The sequence below is a fragment of the Embiotoca jacksoni genome, unplaced genomic scaffold, assembly GCF_022577435.1.
Source record: "Embiotoca jacksoni isolate LCO1_2020_lvr unplaced genomic scaffold, fEmbJac1.0.p SCAF_8, whole genome shotgun sequence".
Taxonomy (NCBI): domain Eukaryota; kingdom Metazoa; phylum Chordata; class Actinopteri; family Embiotocidae; genus Embiotoca; species Embiotoca jacksoni.
The window spans coordinates 15,926,872-15,945,026 of record NW_027185436.1 but is presented as its reverse complement, the minus strand read 5'-3'; the positions used below and the strand labels follow the sequence as shown (position 1 = coordinate 15,945,026).

The 18,155-nt window shown below is 40.7% G+C and overlaps 1 protein-coding gene across 1 annotated transcript in view; it reads left to right on the top strand.

Moving 5' to 3' along the window:
• The window catches only part of adgrv1 (adhesion G protein-coupled receptor V1), a 103,370-nt gene extending 93,087 nt beyond the window's left edge, over nt 1-10,283 (top strand). Inside the window, exons 94-96 of the mRNA XM_069178331.1 lie at nt 3,369-3,554; nt 6,231-6,408; nt 9,801-10,283. Of these exons, the coding sequence (XP_069034432.1) occupies nt 3,369-3,554; nt 6,231-6,408; nt 9,801-9,919 (483 nt within the window). The 3' untranslated portion in view covers nt 9,920-10,283. The remainder of the gene's footprint in view (nt 1-3,368; nt 3,555-6,230; nt 6,409-9,800) is intronic.
• Nucleotides 10,284-18,155: the final 7,872 nt, after the last annotated feature.

The window sequence follows — 18,155 nt, the reverse complement described above, 5'->3', positions numbered from 1 at the left end:
AGCAGTAAACAAACTCATTTGACCCAGTTTTCGCCAAGCACCGCAAAAGAAAGAGACTCTTTTGAGATGATTTGGCCATGTAGTACCAAGCATGCAATTAGATTTGTGTGCATGTATGTATACATGTACATTTTTTTCTGGAGTAAATGTAATTTATTTCACTGCAAAGGGTAAAAGCATTACAGGAAGAGGGATGACTATTTATGTTATTATGGGACTTCCATTAGAGACTAAATGAAAGTTTATTGAAAGCGAATTGGATCCTAATAGATGAGACTGAAAATGTTCCTCTGCACACCTTGAACATCAATTTTGGCATGATTCATGAAAGGAGTTCATTTGGCATTTAGATATATCCTGGTGCCACTGCAAGAAGTTTTTATTTAAGGATTATTTACTTTCTAGGATTTTATTGTATTTTATTTCTTTTTAACTACTCACAATACTCCAACCTAAGTTTTTGATGTTTATCACAACCATTAACATATGTTGTTGCATTCAGTATGGAAAAGTTACAATGACAAAATAAGTACATAAAGTTTGAACTTGCATACTGTACAGACTCCTGCAGTGCTGTGTGACCACCTTTTTCTGGCAGCGTTATTATTCCACTAGCTGTTTTTTCAAACATGCAATCTCCTCCTTTATTCAGGTCTTTAATTTTGGCATTTTCCATTGTGTTTGATCGCCTTGAGGCTGGAAGTTGATATACAGTAAATCTGTGCTGCCAAGTATAGTAGAGTGTTTTTTTGTTTCCTTCATGCCGGCAATTTTCCGTGAGGAGAATTTTCCATATTTACCTTGGTGGTGTTGTTGATGTATTTGTGTGGCACACCTCCCTACTGCTGATTACTGAACACCATTAAACAGCTGCAGATGTTACAGCTGTGCACGACTATGTTTGTGCTGCAGAGCTCACATTACTGAGCGCTGTGAAAACAACCTGTGGTTTCCAGCAGGGTATTTGATAGAACCAAACTGCGAAACTAATCATGTGTAGGTATAATGAGGGAAATCTGTCTTTCTAATCCACAGGTGTTCTTTTCTCCACCCCATCCTCTGTATTTCCATTCTATGTTTGCGCCACATCAAGCTGAATTAGAAGACAATAATCAAATCACAACAGCACCACCCCTCATTATGTCTTCCTGTGCAGCCCCTCTGCCGATAAACCTTACCTCATTGTATCGTCACACTCAGAAACATCCACAGCCGTGAAGCAGCACCATGCTTCATTACAATTCAATTCCACCCACGCTTCCTTATTCAACCTCGGTACTTACCTAAAAATAGGACACAAGGATGTCTGTGTTATTATGGAAAAGAAAACTCTGGCCCAAACATGTCCACACACGCATTCAGCTGTGTGAAGCCTGGAAATAATTAGGGTTAGAGGGAAATAGATCTGTTGCTTTTACGAGTACAGAAAATGATTTGCACACACAAAGCACTTTTCCCTGTTAAGCGTCAAAGAGAATATTGCATCAATTATCCAGTTAAAACGAGAACAGTGCAGAGAACTTGAACCCTTTTATTTTGATTACCTCTATTTATTCTCTGGACAACTAGTTTTCGACTTGTTGTCCCTCTGTCTCACCTCTCATAGGAAGTACTCTTTGGCTATTCTTTTCCACTTTCCTTCATCCAACTTAATCTTCATTCTTGCCCTAAAATGTTTCTTCTCATGGTCTTTCTTCCATCCCTCGACACCTCCCCCTGCCCTTAGTGCTGTCTTGAGGGCTGTGCTTTCCATCTCTAAAGACATGGCCTCTCCAGTGATCAGGGAATACTTACATAACAGGCCTATGGTAGTAAAGCATGTTCTGCAGGCTGCACAGCTTGCTAATGATCTGTGCTAATCACCTACAGCGTTGTTGTGATGGCCCTGCGGTCATAGATAGCAACATACACACCCAGATACTGAACCTGGGTTCATTGTTGCCCTTCATGTTTTATGTGACCACACAAAGGAAGGTTGATTTTCATCTTTAACTTTAATACACAGAAAATGCAAACAAAAAGTCATGGCTGCAAAATCACTGCACACAACACTAAACCTGGCTGCTAACATTGAAATGTCCCATTTCTTAAGCGATGTGGTGTAAAGTTATCTTTTTCCGGTAAAGGCCTGAAAGCCACACATTTCCATCGATGTACAGCACTGTTTGTGGAAGTCGCTGTTTTTTTTGCCCTTTTTTTCCATCTCTGTCTGGAGGTTCCAGTTTTACAGTGCACCCATAAACACTCACTTTATGGGTTCCTGTTTTCTTCCAGGTTATGTTGATTGTAACCATCCGCACTGTTTATAATCCCCTTTTCTATGTCAGTAACTTTTGGGCACACGGGTAATGTTGAAGGCTTTTTGAGGGGAAATGTACTGCTCTTTTTCGTCAGCTGTCTTATCTGTTGTATCTCAGACATACAGTAACTTCAGACACAAACTTAACGTTACAAAGTTAGATTTAAGGTTTGGAATAGTTTGGGAAGTTCTTACTCACTGCCACTTGTTGAAAACAAACATAATGTCTGGTGAGACAGATTTAAAATGATCTCTCTGCTGTTTTTCACATACAAGCCAACTGAAGAACTTTGGTTTTATCATTGCAAGGATTAGCGAATCAAAGGAAGATAAATGAGACAGTTAGTCAGACAGTTCCTCCTTAAACCAAGTTCAGTAATATGTACCCTAAATCAGACTTTTGTTTCATATGTCTAAATATGTTTCTGTGAGTGATGATGGGTTCTGTGTTTGCGTGCACCTGTATTCACGCACATTCACACATTCGTGCTTTGCTGTCTTCTGCGTTCCATCTCTGTGTGCGGCTGCCGTCATAACCCGGTGATGAGTGTCGTGAAATACAGGATGGCATCGTGGCATTTGACACGCTGGTGTTTTGGGGTAATTCGCAGCCTGGTGCTGTTGACCAAGAGGATTTGGTCATGATGAGGAAGTGGAGGAAGTAGAAATACCAGAGTGCCAATGATGTCATGGCACGGTGATGAAGTAATTCTTCATTAATCATGCGGGAAAATATGCTGCTGCTAATAATGATCTGAAAGAAGTTAAACTTTTAGTGCAATAGCAAAATATTGCATAATAATAAGGAATCCTTCATACAGAATGACTTGAAAGAAGTTTATGAATACAAATTTCTATTTTAAGCATTTAGGTCTTTGACCCAGAGAAAAAAAGGTCACCACACCTGCCAGGATCAGATAATTTTCTGTTACAGATAAATGCAGCCTAACAGTGTTACACATTTCACGTGAAACACACCTTAAATTGATTTTATGTAAGACTGAGGAGCTGAGCCATGGAGAATGTAGAACCTATTTCTTATTTCAGATTTTTCCCTCTTTCTCTACAGGGCTTGTATGTGTTTGCAGTGTACTTTGTCATGCACAACCAGCTGTGTTGGCCGACCAAAGCCAGTTACACGGTGGAGATGAGTGGCCACAACAGTCCCGACTCGACCTACCAGGGAGGGGGACCCACCACCGTTGGGGGCGACATCAGCAAATCAACTCAGAACCTCATCAGCGCCATGGAAGAGGTACACACACACACACATACAGAGCTTAAATGGGCCATCAGATAGATAGACTCACTTACATAATCATAGGTTGACATATTGTACACACTTGATTGTACAGATTTACCGTATTTATCACCAAAATGTTCTATATTCTCCAGCTCCAAGTCTTTGCATTTTAATTTTAGTTACAGTGAACTTTGAAGTTTGTCCTGATCTCTTAATGAAATCTGTCATCTGTTGTGAAAACATTTTTAATTGCTGAGATCAGAGGATGCAGCAGTGAGCCTAACAAGGTTGAATGACAAGGTTCCGCTTGAACCCACAATACCTGCTGTAGTTCTGGCCACATGCAGTTTTTCTGTATAGTGACTTATTTTAAATGACAATTTTATCTGCTGTACCTTCAGTTTCGGATCCAGGTACGTGGTTTAGATAATGTCGCTAAACTAAGACATTATTTGCAACCAAGTGGCAGACTACTGTGATGTCACCCATTGGTTTGTGAACTGCCATTTTGAAGCCTTAAGTCTGGCATTTTGGCTGTTGCCATCCTGGTTTTTTTGGAGCCAGAATTAGCCATATTTAGCACTGGAGAGGAGCACGGGCTGAATTTGACAAGACCTGACTGAGAACCTGAGGACCCTATGCCACCCACTTTTACCGGAAACCAGACTGTACCATAGGCATGTCAATCAGATCAGTCTTTAAATATCTAATTAATCAAGGCATTATTTTCAGAAGGATCACCACTGCTTATTGAATTGGAGGCTACGGTGTCAGAGGTTTTTGGGAGCCTGGTCCTAGCGGCTCTCAGGGATTTTGAGCTTCTGCATTAGCTTCACATTTCAGACATGCCGACTATATATATTTTTTATATAGTCTATCTTTTCAGCCTTTCATCTACTGTATGAATACTCTGGAGTAATTATTTCCCTGAAACCTCGGAACTCATCAGGTAACCTTGTTGGAAAAAATACAGTCTTTGCAGTACTGACCAAAACTATTAAAATAAGGTTTTGAAAATCGAATTTATCTTTAAATACTAAACTTCTTTTCTGATTTACCTTCCCTCACTGTGTTACTTTTTCTCAGGTTTTTTTCAGCTTTGATTTTTTTTTTCCCCTCCCCTCTTTTTCCCATGCCCTCATTCCCATGGCTCTATTTGCTCATCCCTGGTCCTCCAACATTAATACATTTCTCATTTTAGCTGAGCGTAATTCCACAAAGAACATTCATACTCATTCACTCAGAATGATTCTCATTTTATGTAACATCTATGTAAAATTGTGTTTATTTGTCTTTAATCTCCCTCTAACTCACATCAACTCCTGTGACCTTTCTGTCAGACTGGCACATTTGTATGCAAGCAAGCACTGAAAACACACTAGGCACACACACATTCTGCGCTTCTGTAGTAACTCGGTGTCCGCAGCAACTTTTTCCCTGGAGAATACCCTATAAGGACTGAGCTGCTGAGAGGCAGAGATAGAAGGGGGAAAAAAGGGGGCTGGTTTAACTTTATTACTCCTGAGAACTCTCCCCTCCCTCTCTCTTTCTCGATCTCTCTCCACACGTAGGAATCCAGTAATCTTGTTTTATTCATGAGAGCACACTCCTGCCTCTGAGAGTCGGCTACAGCCCAGTAAGAAAAACAAGAGTGCAGACAGATACTATTAAGAAGGAGTGTGAGATGAGGGATTTTTGTGCAGTGGACTGGTGAGATTAGGAGATGTATAGAAACATACAGCAGAACGTTAGGGTTGACGAGCTTATTGGACTCTTTCCCTCATCACTTCTTCTGTGACACATTCTGTGACACACGTGACAGATTCAAGGTGCCTGGTGGTGCTTGATTCACCATACCGGGGCGCTCTGTACCGGTAACAGCCCAGCAAGCCTCAGAAGCTTGAAAAGCACCCAGACACATACACATCTATGCATGTACATGAACAGATGAGGCATCCATAATAAATGAACACAGCAGAAAACAAGAGATGATGTGGTTTTTGAGGATAAAAATGAGAGATACACAGAGAATGACATGCTTTTGTTGTAAGAAAATTCCCTCTGGTCCTCATTTTAATCCACTCTGTGCCATTGTCTCTCTTCTCTTCGCAGTCGCGATAAACAAAGCATCCCCCCACCACCATCACGTCTGTCTAACCGTGCTACTATAGAATAATTTCCATGACATTAGGCTGATTCATTATGGAACCCTAAACCCACTGACCCCACTCTCACCCCATGGACCCACTCTGACCCTGTCGGTTGGCCTTAACCCTTCAGGGTGCTTGGACAACATGCACTCTGCATGACCCCCAACTTATCACAGTCATGATTACACGGCTGACAGACGCAGCCACTCTCTGAATTAAGCATTTGTATGGGTGTGTATGTTTGACCTGATTTTGCCCGGCGTTCCTATGAAAATAATGTTTGCACAAGAAGACAGACTCTGTACTTTTCCCCTTGAAACTATAACTATTCCTACATCAAATTTTATGAGATACTTCACATAAAATGGATGTATTCCTTTGAAAGCTTCTATCAGATATTTGAAAAATTGATCAAATATAGGTTTTAGAGAAATGTGTTAGTCAAAATGTTATATATATATAATACATGTGTATAGTATTTGGAGTGTTTGTTGATGTGCGTTGTTGATATGACTGTATACGGGTGTATGTGTGTCAGGTGTCAGCAGACTGGGAGCGAGCGTCATTGCGGCCCAGTATTCAGCCCAGCAGCATGTTCAAGCCCAGTCCTGTGATGGGGACGTACAACACCGAGGGAGGCTTCATCAACACCAACCTGGTTACAGCAGACGAGGAGTCACAGGAGTTTGATGACCTCATATTTGCCTTAAAAACCGGTGAGGAGAATTATTCTGCTTCGAGCAGGCTAAAAAGTGTACTGAACTTTCCTTTTTCCATTCTGCATCCAATACATCAGCATCTTCACGCCAACATTTTGAATTAAAAAAGTTGATCAAAGTTAGTCTGAAGGATAACCAAAATATGTGTGTGTGTGTGTGTGTGTGTGTGTGTGTGTGTGTGTGTGTGTGTGTGTGTGTGTGTGTGTGTGTGTGTGTGTGTGTGTGTGTGTGTGTGTGTGCATGTTTGATTATTTCATAATGTACATGCATACAGTAAAGAATCTGTTGCATCCATTGAACCCTTAGCATGAGCCCTGTGTAGTCATTCCTCTGCTGACCTTAAATCTCTCTGCTGCCATGGAAACCATTCTTCCTCTATTGCCATCCATGTCTAATGAGCTGAGTGCCCAAAGTGCTCACTGATATACGTTGTATTACAAAACACACACACAAGCATCCACACGCACACTTCCAATCAGAGTCGTTGCTTTACAGTGTCTGAATGAGTGGAGTAATTTTCACACATCTGAAAAATAAGCAGCCTGCTGAAGCGTCATGATGAAGGTCATCCACTGCAGACAGTCTAAGTCTTACTGTCTCACCAAAATGTTATGATAAATAAGCTTTAAAATAAGTAATGCTGAGATGCCTTTAGAAGTCTAATTTGAGTATCTACACCTGTTTTAGTTTGCTGCTTTTATATGCCACTGATATGGTAACCATCACATGAATTGCAAAATAGGATACTGTTATGCCAGCAAATAAAGTAAATACTATAATGTGCTGATATAAAACAATTATATGTTGGAGTGTTACGTTACAAAAAAAAAATATTGTGATGCGCCAGTAATACTGTGATTATTCACTTTAATGAACAATCTTGCGCTTCAGGTGAAATTCTTGAAGTTGAATTAGTTCTTAAAATTTTCTGATCTCAAAATAATTTATAACAGATGTTGAGACATACAATAGCATCAACAAACCATGTGACTTTGAAAAGATTTAAATTCAGTTTGAAGAAACAGGCTAGATTTCAGATCAAAACAGGATATTTTCTGATTGGCATTCTTTGAGTATGTATTGCTCCAGAGATCATTGTCAGTCCCTGTTGCTCCCTACCAATCATGACTTCTCTGATGATCATTTGATCATTTGAGCTTTAAGTATATCAAACTCTCTAGTCTCACCACGTCATGCAAAGAGCAAACTTCAGGGAGAGATAAAAGATACTACAGTGAATATAGACCAACCTGATAAGACCCTAAAGTTGATGGGAATTTGTCAGGTCCCCTTGAATTGCTCAATTAATCTCTTGAGGTTCTGGAGAGGAGAAATAACTTTCAAGTAAAACAAATCAATTATTTAATCAACAGTTACTGAGCAGCATTGCTTTGGTTTTTTTTGAGGTTGCCCTGTTTCGGGCTGCAAATCTTGAAACCCACATCCGGCTGGACCTTGTTGAAGACCTGCTAGCATGCATCCCAGAAAAACAAAACTTGTAACTATGGAGATAGTTCAATTAAATGTCCTTCCTAGCAGGTCTGAGTTTTGGAGATTTACGGGTGTTAATGAATGGATTAGAGGATGGTGTTGCACCAAGTAAAAAAACATGGACAGAGATAGCTTCGTACCATCATTGTGATTGTGTGGTGTGTGTGTGTGTGTGTGTGTGTGTGTGTGTGTGTGTGTGTGTGTGTGTGTGTGTGTGTGTGTGTGTGTGCGTGTGCGTGCATGTGCGTGTGTATATGTGTGCATGTACAGTATGTGTGGCGCTCTGCATCACAAGTAAACTGACAGTTGTAGCAGAAGGGCAGTTGTCTCTGATCTGCTCTTTTCCTGATGTGTCCCTGCAGTCCTGAGCTGGTGTGGTGTTCAAGCTTAAATAGCCTCTCGGGTGCAGAAAACAAGCCAGGGAATTTATTGGTCCCCTCAGTGGCAAACTCAGCACTATAAAGTAGTTATTTATTTTATTCAGAATGGCAAAGAGGCAAGTTTGCGAGGATTAATTAAGTCAAAGGACTTGGCTCTTCCTGGGCGCATGGCCTCAAAAAACATAAGTGTCAAGCCAATACTTGATCTTTGCTGTGTGGAAAATATAACTTTTCCTATAAACAGTCTTCTGAAACTTTCTATTATCGTTATGTTGCTCTGTATTCTGCAGTTAAAACTTAGCTTTTGCTCCACTGGTCACAAGAACATTCTTCCATTTCACACTGGTAACCTGGTTTACCTCCCAGTCAGCAGTAAAGATAATTTGCTCATCAGAATTACATAACAGACCACCGCCTGACAGGGGTCAGCAAGTAAGTACTGTCATGACTGTCTTGACAGTTCATTTGATAGTGAACCATTTACAGGCACACACACAGAGGCACACACATACTCTCTGTAGCAGGACCGAGAGCTGATCATTAACATGTCGGTCATGAGCATGGTGTCAAAAGGCTTGACATACCTGATTCTATGAAGGATCATTGGTCCGGATTCTCGTCTGGTTATGTCACAAGGGTCACAAATATTTGCAACAATTGCTGCATCGTCAAAAATGAATATCTCTCATTTCTTGGTCTGGTGCCTCACTTTCAAAATACACTGAGCTCTTCAGATATCCTACAAAGTCATCGAACAATAAATTTTCTTAGTGAGGTAACTGTAAAGTAAAATAGTATATTTATGTGCAAACATGCCTGTTACATAATATCTGAATCAGAATTTCTTACCTTAAGAATGCACACACCTCAAAGTGCAGACCAGTGTGAGCTCAGAGCAAATCCATCAAAATTAAAACTTGTTGCACGACATTCTTTCAATATACCAAGCTGAAAATAATTAAAGTATGATGCACTAAAAACAAGTTTGAACTTTTAATTTAGTTAAAATCTTTAGTAGCCCCCACGTGTTTATAAATCTAGAAAACTAGGGTGACATGCTGACATAGAAATGTTATTTTGAGTACTTCCTGAATACCATATCATAGCTGAGCATGTGTTTATCATATGCAAAGCATGTCAGTGTTCCACTGTATGACTTAACCTTTGACTAATACACTGCCCACTTTGTTACACTGCCCGCTTCAAGTCGGACATTAGAGTCTGTCAGTCTGCACCATTCACATATCATTACCATGACTGATCCGATCCACTAAAGTATGCTGTCTGATAACCTAGACATCGAGACATATAGCATGTTGATTACATAACACCACAAAGGACACACTGAACTGATGAAGCTGTGGATATTAGTTTGTCTAATTTACTCAGTAATATATGATGACAAATACACCTTGCTATACTGCAGAAACTCTTGCAAATATATTACATAAATAAATAGAAAGAAACAGAATTATGCTTTGGATTTGAGAGTAATGTAACTTATTATGTGTGTTTTAGGGACCGGCCTTAATGTCAGCGATAACGAGTCCATCCCCGGGAGCCACGACGGAGGAAGTGTAACCAACTCCCAGATAGTTGAGCTGAGACGAATCCCCATTGCCGACACACACCTCTAACCTTTTCACCTCACACAGATCCCACGTCCTCTGTTCCTCATATTGGAAAGGAAAGTTACGAAACAGTATTTTTATATTGTAAAATCCTTTGCACTAAAACAGTTCATTAAATAGACCTTTTTCGTATAGATGTTTGATACTGTATGTGATTTTTACTGTACATCTGTTCACATATACATAAATGTTTTACTAAATTTATTTTTTAAAAGTCCTTGATGGAGTTATTATCTGAATGTATATTTTGTTTTTGTTTTTCTGTAGAATTTTAGCCAGAGATAGACAGATGTGCCCCTTTAGCACAACTTCTGCTGCTGAGCATGAAGCTTGTGTAACATTGTTAATAAATAATGTACCATATATTTTACATTTCGATGTCCTGATTTAATTTTTATAGATCATAGCTTGTCAAAGAGGCAGTTAATTATGGTGGTGAGGGGGAGGGAGGGGGGTTCTCTTAGGGTTATGTATGTGGTTCACTGTGGGGGTCAGGGGTCACACCCTCACGAGGGATGGATTGTGTCAATGATCGGTGCCCCACAGGAATTTCACAAAGTGGTCCTACACCTAGGAGAGGTCTGTTGGTATCTGCAGAGAGCAAAGAAGGACAACGTGAAAATAAAAAATTTGAAGAAATGCAGTGGTGTATAGAATATTCAAAATACTGTAAAAGTTTACTTGTATTAACCGTTTGGTGACATTTTAATCTATTTGATTTAAAAGCATACATTAAAGCAAAGGCTCATCTTTGATCTGCTCTGTAAAGAATCAGTGGCTGTTGTTGGACCAGCAAATACTCCTCTTTCAACCTTGCCAGAAGATTTGAACCTCTTGGAATCCACCGTCTACTTGACCTTTGCACAGCCCTTTCACCTTTGCGCTCCATATACTCTACTTCTGAACTTGGTTAGTGGCTGTGCAGCAGGCCGTTACTTTTACTGCTCAAGAAAGTGCAACAGTGTGAGATTTACATGGGGAAACCAAGAAAAGACAAAAAACACAGACTAAAGTTTACCGATCAAACTGCCATCCCTATTGGTGCCACTGAAACAGCACCTTGCTCATTACAGCTACTCACCCAGGTCTGTGGAGGACAGCTGAGGACATGATCTCAGCAGACAATGGGAGAGCTGCAGCAGGAAGAGGTGAGTGTGCTTTGTGGCACTTTTCCAGCCCTCAGAGAAAAGCAGCAACCAAACTTTGTGCACAATAGAGGGTGGAGAAGTTTTCTCAGACACCAACGTTTAATACCCTAGCTTTGTCTGTTTTTCCTGAGATATGATTACATCACTTAGCAACCAATCCTTTAACCGTCAGTGGGAGTCTGTCCTCTGGGATTTGAAGAAAAACGTCACTGTAATGAGATGGCACTCCACAGTTTAATGGCAGCAGCCTCTGAGATTGTTTTCTCTCCAGCAGCAGTTCAGCTTGTAATAATGGAGTCAGAACTTTTAATTGTCATCCAGCATTTCCAAGGGCCCTGTTTTATTGTTTACCTCCTTCTAAGAAAAGCAGTGAGGAGGCAAGCAATTAATTTACTTGCCATCAATGTGACATTACATATTTCCATTATGTATCCATTAGAATGCCTATAAAAAAGTACTTTGTGTCCTTAATGATAATGAGATATTGTGATGGCAACATCAGCAGCAGAAGAAACACCAAGGCTCCTTGACCTTCTCTCAGACTCACTGATAGATACCTTAATTAAGTGCTGCATAAAAACTGCTGACCACTAGTTATCCCATCGCACATTACATATTTCATAGTAAATTTCACTTGTGTAACTAACCACATATATGCAGTCTTGCTCCAATCTTATGTCATGCTGGAATAAGGTGAAGTGTTTTACAAGGAGCCAGGATTAGATCAGGTTGTAAACCACTACAAAGGTGGTGTCTCTTTTCATAAGTAATTGCTGCTCAGAAATTGCAGATAAATTTGTGCTGCTAATGTGGAATTGTGGAATTGGTTCTTCCTGAGTCCTGAGACATCAGGCACTGATTTGGTGGCTGATAAAAAATAATAAGTTTCCTGCCAGTACATCACAGAGTCTCAGATGAGATGAACGGAGCTTGAGTAAAAGTGCTCACATTATCTAAATCACCTATCTTTGCCATAGGGGGGATAGCAATTAAACAGACACAGCAACCAGCTTCATGTCCCAACCCACCAGTCTCAGTCCCAGAGACACCAAAAAGCAGGCAAACATGTTTACGTTGAAATCCTTGGTCCCTTCTCACCTTTGAGGCCTCTCTGTCTGTCATTCTGTCTGTCTGTGCCCACAGGGAACGACAGAGATGAGACAGCAGACAGCCAGCCTGATTCACAATTCCCTCGCTGCATGTTTGTATGGATGCTCCGATGATGACTCTTTTACTTCTCAGTAAATCACCTCATCCTAAAAGCAAGGTTTGTCGAAAAAGGGGGGCGTTTGTCTTTCACGATTTCCTCCTGCATCTTTGAGAGGAAGTTACACCACCAAACAATATGAAATGGAATTGTATTTATGCTTTCTGCGATATTCAACTGAAGTTTATTTTGGCAACAAGTATCTCTAGGGTTTACATAATTCTTTAAATTCAATAGAAAGGGTGTAAATGTCTGAAACGTAATAAGGCCACCTTTTTACTGTTTTCTCTCAGTCTTTTCTCTACACCATAATAAATGTAACAAATCCCCTCCTCAATTCTTTATGTTTTGAATAGGTGCACGGTTTAGGCAAACATGAACCAGCCCGACCTTTTATTGGAACATGCAACGCCTCGTCTCAGACTACAATAGGATTGTGACCCAGTTCCACACACAAAGTAGAGCCTGGCAGAGTCTTTGTTGGTTAAATCAATACAACCAGACAATGAATCAAGACACTGAGGTGTTGAGGGATGGATAAGACAAGACAACACAGGAGTAACAGACACACAAAATGAACCTGTGCTACCCGTACTGTTTTTCTGTTCTCACATCCTTAAAGTAACCTTAGGTGCATATAATTCGGTGTTCTTTTAGAGATAACACACACAGTTAAGAGGGTTATGGCAGTCCATGTACATATTGTGCACTGAAAGTACCAGACTGTTTCTAATCACTGTGATCATCCCACATTGAAAGTATCTTGGCAGTATAGGTGTAATTTAATCAACCAATTAGCCCACTGTGACGTCTGTTGGATAATCAATAACTTGCTTAAATGTAATTTGAAGGGCATGGAAGCTGATAACAGAGGTTTAACTCTCCATGGAGATTTCATTCAAGAGAAAATCAAATTGAGAAGTAGAAATCATCACTGCGCATACAACAAATAACACAACTTTCACATCCATGCTAACAGTGTTTAAGAGATCAAACCTTCTCTTTCAGTTCTTTGTATCCCACAGAGATGATGCTGAGTCAGCACTACTGTGTGCATTCACAGCCCCGAAATTTGTTCCAAGTTCAAGAGCAGATGAGTTGTGCTAGTAGTAAGCATTTGTGAATTTGTGTATTACGCACATGGCGCTTGTACTCCCATCACATTCCCCATGCTCCTGTCAGCTTCCCCTAAACCACACCACCGAGCTAAAAAAGCGGCAGGACACAGAGTCAGCAGAAGCTTCATTCACGTACGGAAAGTTGCATAATGTGCGGAGACGGGACGGAGTTACTCATAGAAGCTTCAAAGTAAACATGTTTGAATGAGGCCACTGAGGACATTGTGCTTTTATACATGTGTTTGCATATGTTTGAACTATCTTCCATCATGTCCGGTCGAGGAAACAGCCAATGAGCTCAGCGAGGACAGGATGCAAATATGTACTTCCACCAGTGTACATGCATGTGTGTGTCTGTGCAAGCTTATGTGCACATTATATTGTCTCTCATTAAGATGGCAAATTATGCCCTTTTCTATAATGGGAGCAGAGTGTTCTTCTCTTTCTGCCTTCTTATTCAACAAGCCAAATTGATTTAAAACCATCTTGCCAACAACAAGGTCAGATGGTTGAGACTTTTGGCTCTAACCCTCCGCTGACTAATAGTCAGGCAGATTAAAGCCATTGACATAAACATCACAGACCAATGTAACTGAGTAGTTCTGAACGTTGAATTCAACTGTAGTGAGGAGATGGGAAGAAAGGAAGACAAAAAAAAAACTCTTTCTTTGGTTGACTTCTAGTTGTTCCTTTGATGACTTTTGTTGTTTCTCCGCCAAATTTCAGAGGGCACTGTGTTGTTTGAATGCCGGCTGTAGCTGCTCTACGAAATGTGATTCTGCAAAAGTGAAAGGCAACACTGTCCGTGGCAGCATTGCCCTCATGGCTGACCAGGGGGTGTAAATGGAGGGCTGCATGTAGCCAACAGGAGCAGACATATCATGTCTGCAAATGACACTCTGCCTTGTTCTCACTATGCTGTCTGGTTGGCAAGAAGTCTAGATTGTCTCTTCTGTGGTATGTGCTTATCAGTGTCTCCTTTAACATGTCCATGTTTTTTTTGTGTATACCCAAGTGTATGAGGGCATTCATGTGTGTTTTACACATGCATATAGTAGTCTGTGCAGGTCCCTGTATCACCCTCAGTGCTTGCCTTTGTGCAAGTGTTGGTACTGCATATATGCTTCCGTGTGCCTGAAAGTTGACCCTGGAGATATGGCCTGCTGGTTGCTAAATATATTTCCAACTTGTCCAGCAGCCTGAAATAGTCATCACGTTTGGAGAGATGAGTTGTTTGGCTAGAAACATAGACCTCTTTTACGGCCGGTAACAACCAGAGTCAGACCTGAAACTCATCTATAACCTTTTATCCCAAGTATCCATCGAGGTGGGTTTAATGCTGTTTGATATACTTGTCCATAAGACAGATCGTTGCAAGCTTTGTGTGTGTGTAATAGTATGCAGTGATGCAGACCATGAGCCTGATAAAGTATTTGAGAGTCTGCAGCTCTCTGTGGCAAGAAGTAAAGTCTTTCTCACTGATCCTTCCCTCCGTCTCCGTCTCTCTCTGGTGTGCATCATCCCATCAAGCAGGCTGAGGCCAGTTCTTGCTTATCACCCACGAGTCACTTTTGCTGTGACAGCTTGTGAGAAAGAAAGGTGCCGCCATGTCATCTTCTGTGGAACATGACTGCTTATTGTGACCATTCACTGCCATGACCATCATCGTTATCAATATCAGCAGAAGCAGCAGCATCATGATGATCATCATCACCAAATGTGGTAAGGGAGGCGACCTTTCCAGTGTACAGACAAAGATTGCAGACAATGCGCTTGATACCAGCCACCAAAATGACAATGTTGAAATTTTTAATTTTATCTCAGCTCAGACTGTTTACATCAGTTGAAGGTAAATCAGGATAAATTGCCTTGCCACCCAAATAAGTAAATGTTGTTTGCCTGGAGTCAAAGAGCACTTTCTGACCTAAAGCGGACACTATAAATACTACAATCTAAATACAATAAGAGGACAGCTAGCAGATATCACTTACAGCATTTCTACTATCATCTACAGGCACGCCTAAAAGATATCAGATTCCTGGAGAAGGACAACAACTAAGCAAATGAGGAAGGAAACTGGGAGAAAGTGGCTGGAGTGAAGAGATACAGAGAGAAATTAGAGGGTGACCTCAGTGGAGAGACATATGACCTTTACAAACCAGAGGAAATGACACATCAGAGAGACAGAGTCATCATGTCACACTGGTTCTTCTGTGTATGTTCAGCCAGACTCAGCTGGTTTGATCCGGTAGCAGCATGGCGTGAGGCGGAGTAACCGACCCAGTCAGGCTCTGACCGCACACAAGAACAATATCAGTTATTGTTGTGTGTCAGAGATGAAATGTCAGATGCTAAGCAGTCCAGGCAGGACCTGAGGGTTCGTGGGGGAGAAGCTGGCTGACCAAGTCAAACAATGGAGTTACTGTGATGATGGGGAAAAGGCTTGATCCGAACAGAAATTCTTTATTTTTTTTTTATCAAGTTCTAAATTATTTTTCTCTTCCCTTCAGCTTCATGCTGAGTCCAAGATCTGTATTCAAGAACTGAGCTCACAGTGTTTTTAAAAATTAGGTTAAAGAGCAAAAATTTTGAATGTGTCCTCAAATTGTTTTTTCGCACATCCATCCCTCTCAGATAAATCTCTCATTTCAGTGTTGCGCTGTTGATTGGCACAAACATCTTTACCAAGAAGCTGAGTTAATGTGATCTTTTTATATGCTGCATGCTTCATAGGTCATAATGTTTGTCCACCTGTTGTTTATATTGGCAGACATGAGAACAAGAGGGAACCTCATGCAAAGTGTGATCCCAGTAGCATAAGAGTTAATTGTGTGTGTGCTTATGTATTTTAGCCAACAACAATAATGAACCTGAAATGGGTTTTTATTAAGTTAAATTCTTTATTGGAGTCAGCAGATAAATTATATGTCATTAACCGTATAATACAAGGCTATTCAAAACTTCAACTGACTTTGCAGTGTTGTGTCAGGGCAAACAGCCTTGAAAGGAGCCTCAAGATCACTGCATGCCACTTACCTTTCAAAAATGTAGACAGTTAGTTAACCTTTTTTCTCATGCAGCTCTTTCAAAGTCTCATACTGAGCTGCATTGACCAGGTTACACTCACAGAATGTGTTCAGAGCTATTGTAGTGGATTACTTCTTGCAGTGTCAGACTGTTGAAAAAGTTGGACAACTTCATATTGAACGCAAAAATGACTCTCCTCATTAATGATCCATATGACATATTCTCTTCATCCAGTTTGCTTTGAACAGAAGCGGAAACTAAGAAGAGGTTGAGCACATGGCAGGCAGAAAGTGAAGTGTTCAGAGGATGATTGGACTTATGTGTCACACATTCCTCTCTGTCTGCTGCTCAGCTCACAGTGACGATAAACGAAGCTCTTTGCAGCAGTCACTGCTGCAGCTCCCCTCATTTGGAGGGAAAAGAGATCAGCTGCCAAAAACTGACTCAGTTAGATGAAATGAGAGAGACCTTTTAGTCTTTTCTTTTTCTTTTTTTTTTTTTTACTGGGCAGCCCCTTCAAATGATTAAAATGAGTCACAGAACTGATGCAGACTAGACCAGGCTGCCCTTGAACTAGAGTATCTCTTGTTTATGTGTCTCTAATGAATAATAGTATAATAGTGAAAAAAAGCAAAACAAGCATATTCTTTTTGGAGATTTAACATCTGATTTTTACAATGTGAAAGGAAAATGTGTGTGTGTGTGTGTGTGTGTGTGTGTGTGTGTATGTGTGTGTGTGTGTGTGTGTGTGTGTGTGTGTGTGTGTGTGTGTGTGTGTGTGTGTGTGTGGGCGTGTGGGCGTGTGTGTGGGCGTGTGGGCGTGTGGGCGTGTGTGTGCAATCATTTGTTGAGGAGGAAGCAGCGTGGGTGGATCTAGTAAGGCTGTGGTTTGTCCCACTTTTCTTATTGGCTGATCTCTATCAGCTGAAGCAGTAAGCCACTCCCCAGGACAAGACCCTCATGGCTCAGTGGTGATTCTTGGTTCAGAGGAAGGAGAAAGAAACCGAGCAGGGTTTACAATGAAGAAAGAGAGAGAGAGAGAGGGTAGTATAAAAGTGGAAGAGTTTGACGTGATGGTGACTGAGAAACTGAATAGACAGAGCACCCCACAATATCTCCATATTGCTGGATAAAAAAAAGAAGAAAAAGAAATAGGAATTTCGATTATGATAAATCAAAGAGTAAAGCCTTTCTCAAACCAAATACCACCTCCCTTCTCAACTCTGTGTCTCCACTGCTCAACAACATTTGCCAAAACTCACAATTCTGGCTGTGGGCTTCAAATTTCCTCACATCATCTCAAATGATAATTCGTTTCAGAGTGAACCTGACTTATTATTATTTACCTGAAACATCTTTTGGAGAAACTGCTTTCAAAAAAGTTTAATAATTATAACTTGTCAAAGGTCATTTATCTGTTATGTAATACTGGTCTGTTCCTAGTTTTTACAGAGCCAACTGAAATCCCATTGACATTTCAGCAGCTCTCACTTTGTTGTGATTAATATATTTTGTGGCTTTCCTCAAATTTTCATTTGCACACAAGTAAAAGTGTGGCTGAGGGAAACTTTGGACTCACAACTCACCCTTTAGGTGTTTCAGTGTTTGTACATGTTGCTTGTTTAGTCACTTGGTCATGCCTATCCATTGTCCTGGATTCAACTTTATAGACACCAGCTGGGGCGACAGAAAATGTTGTTTACATGTCAGGTCTAAGGAGCAAATACAAGCTTGGGGAAATG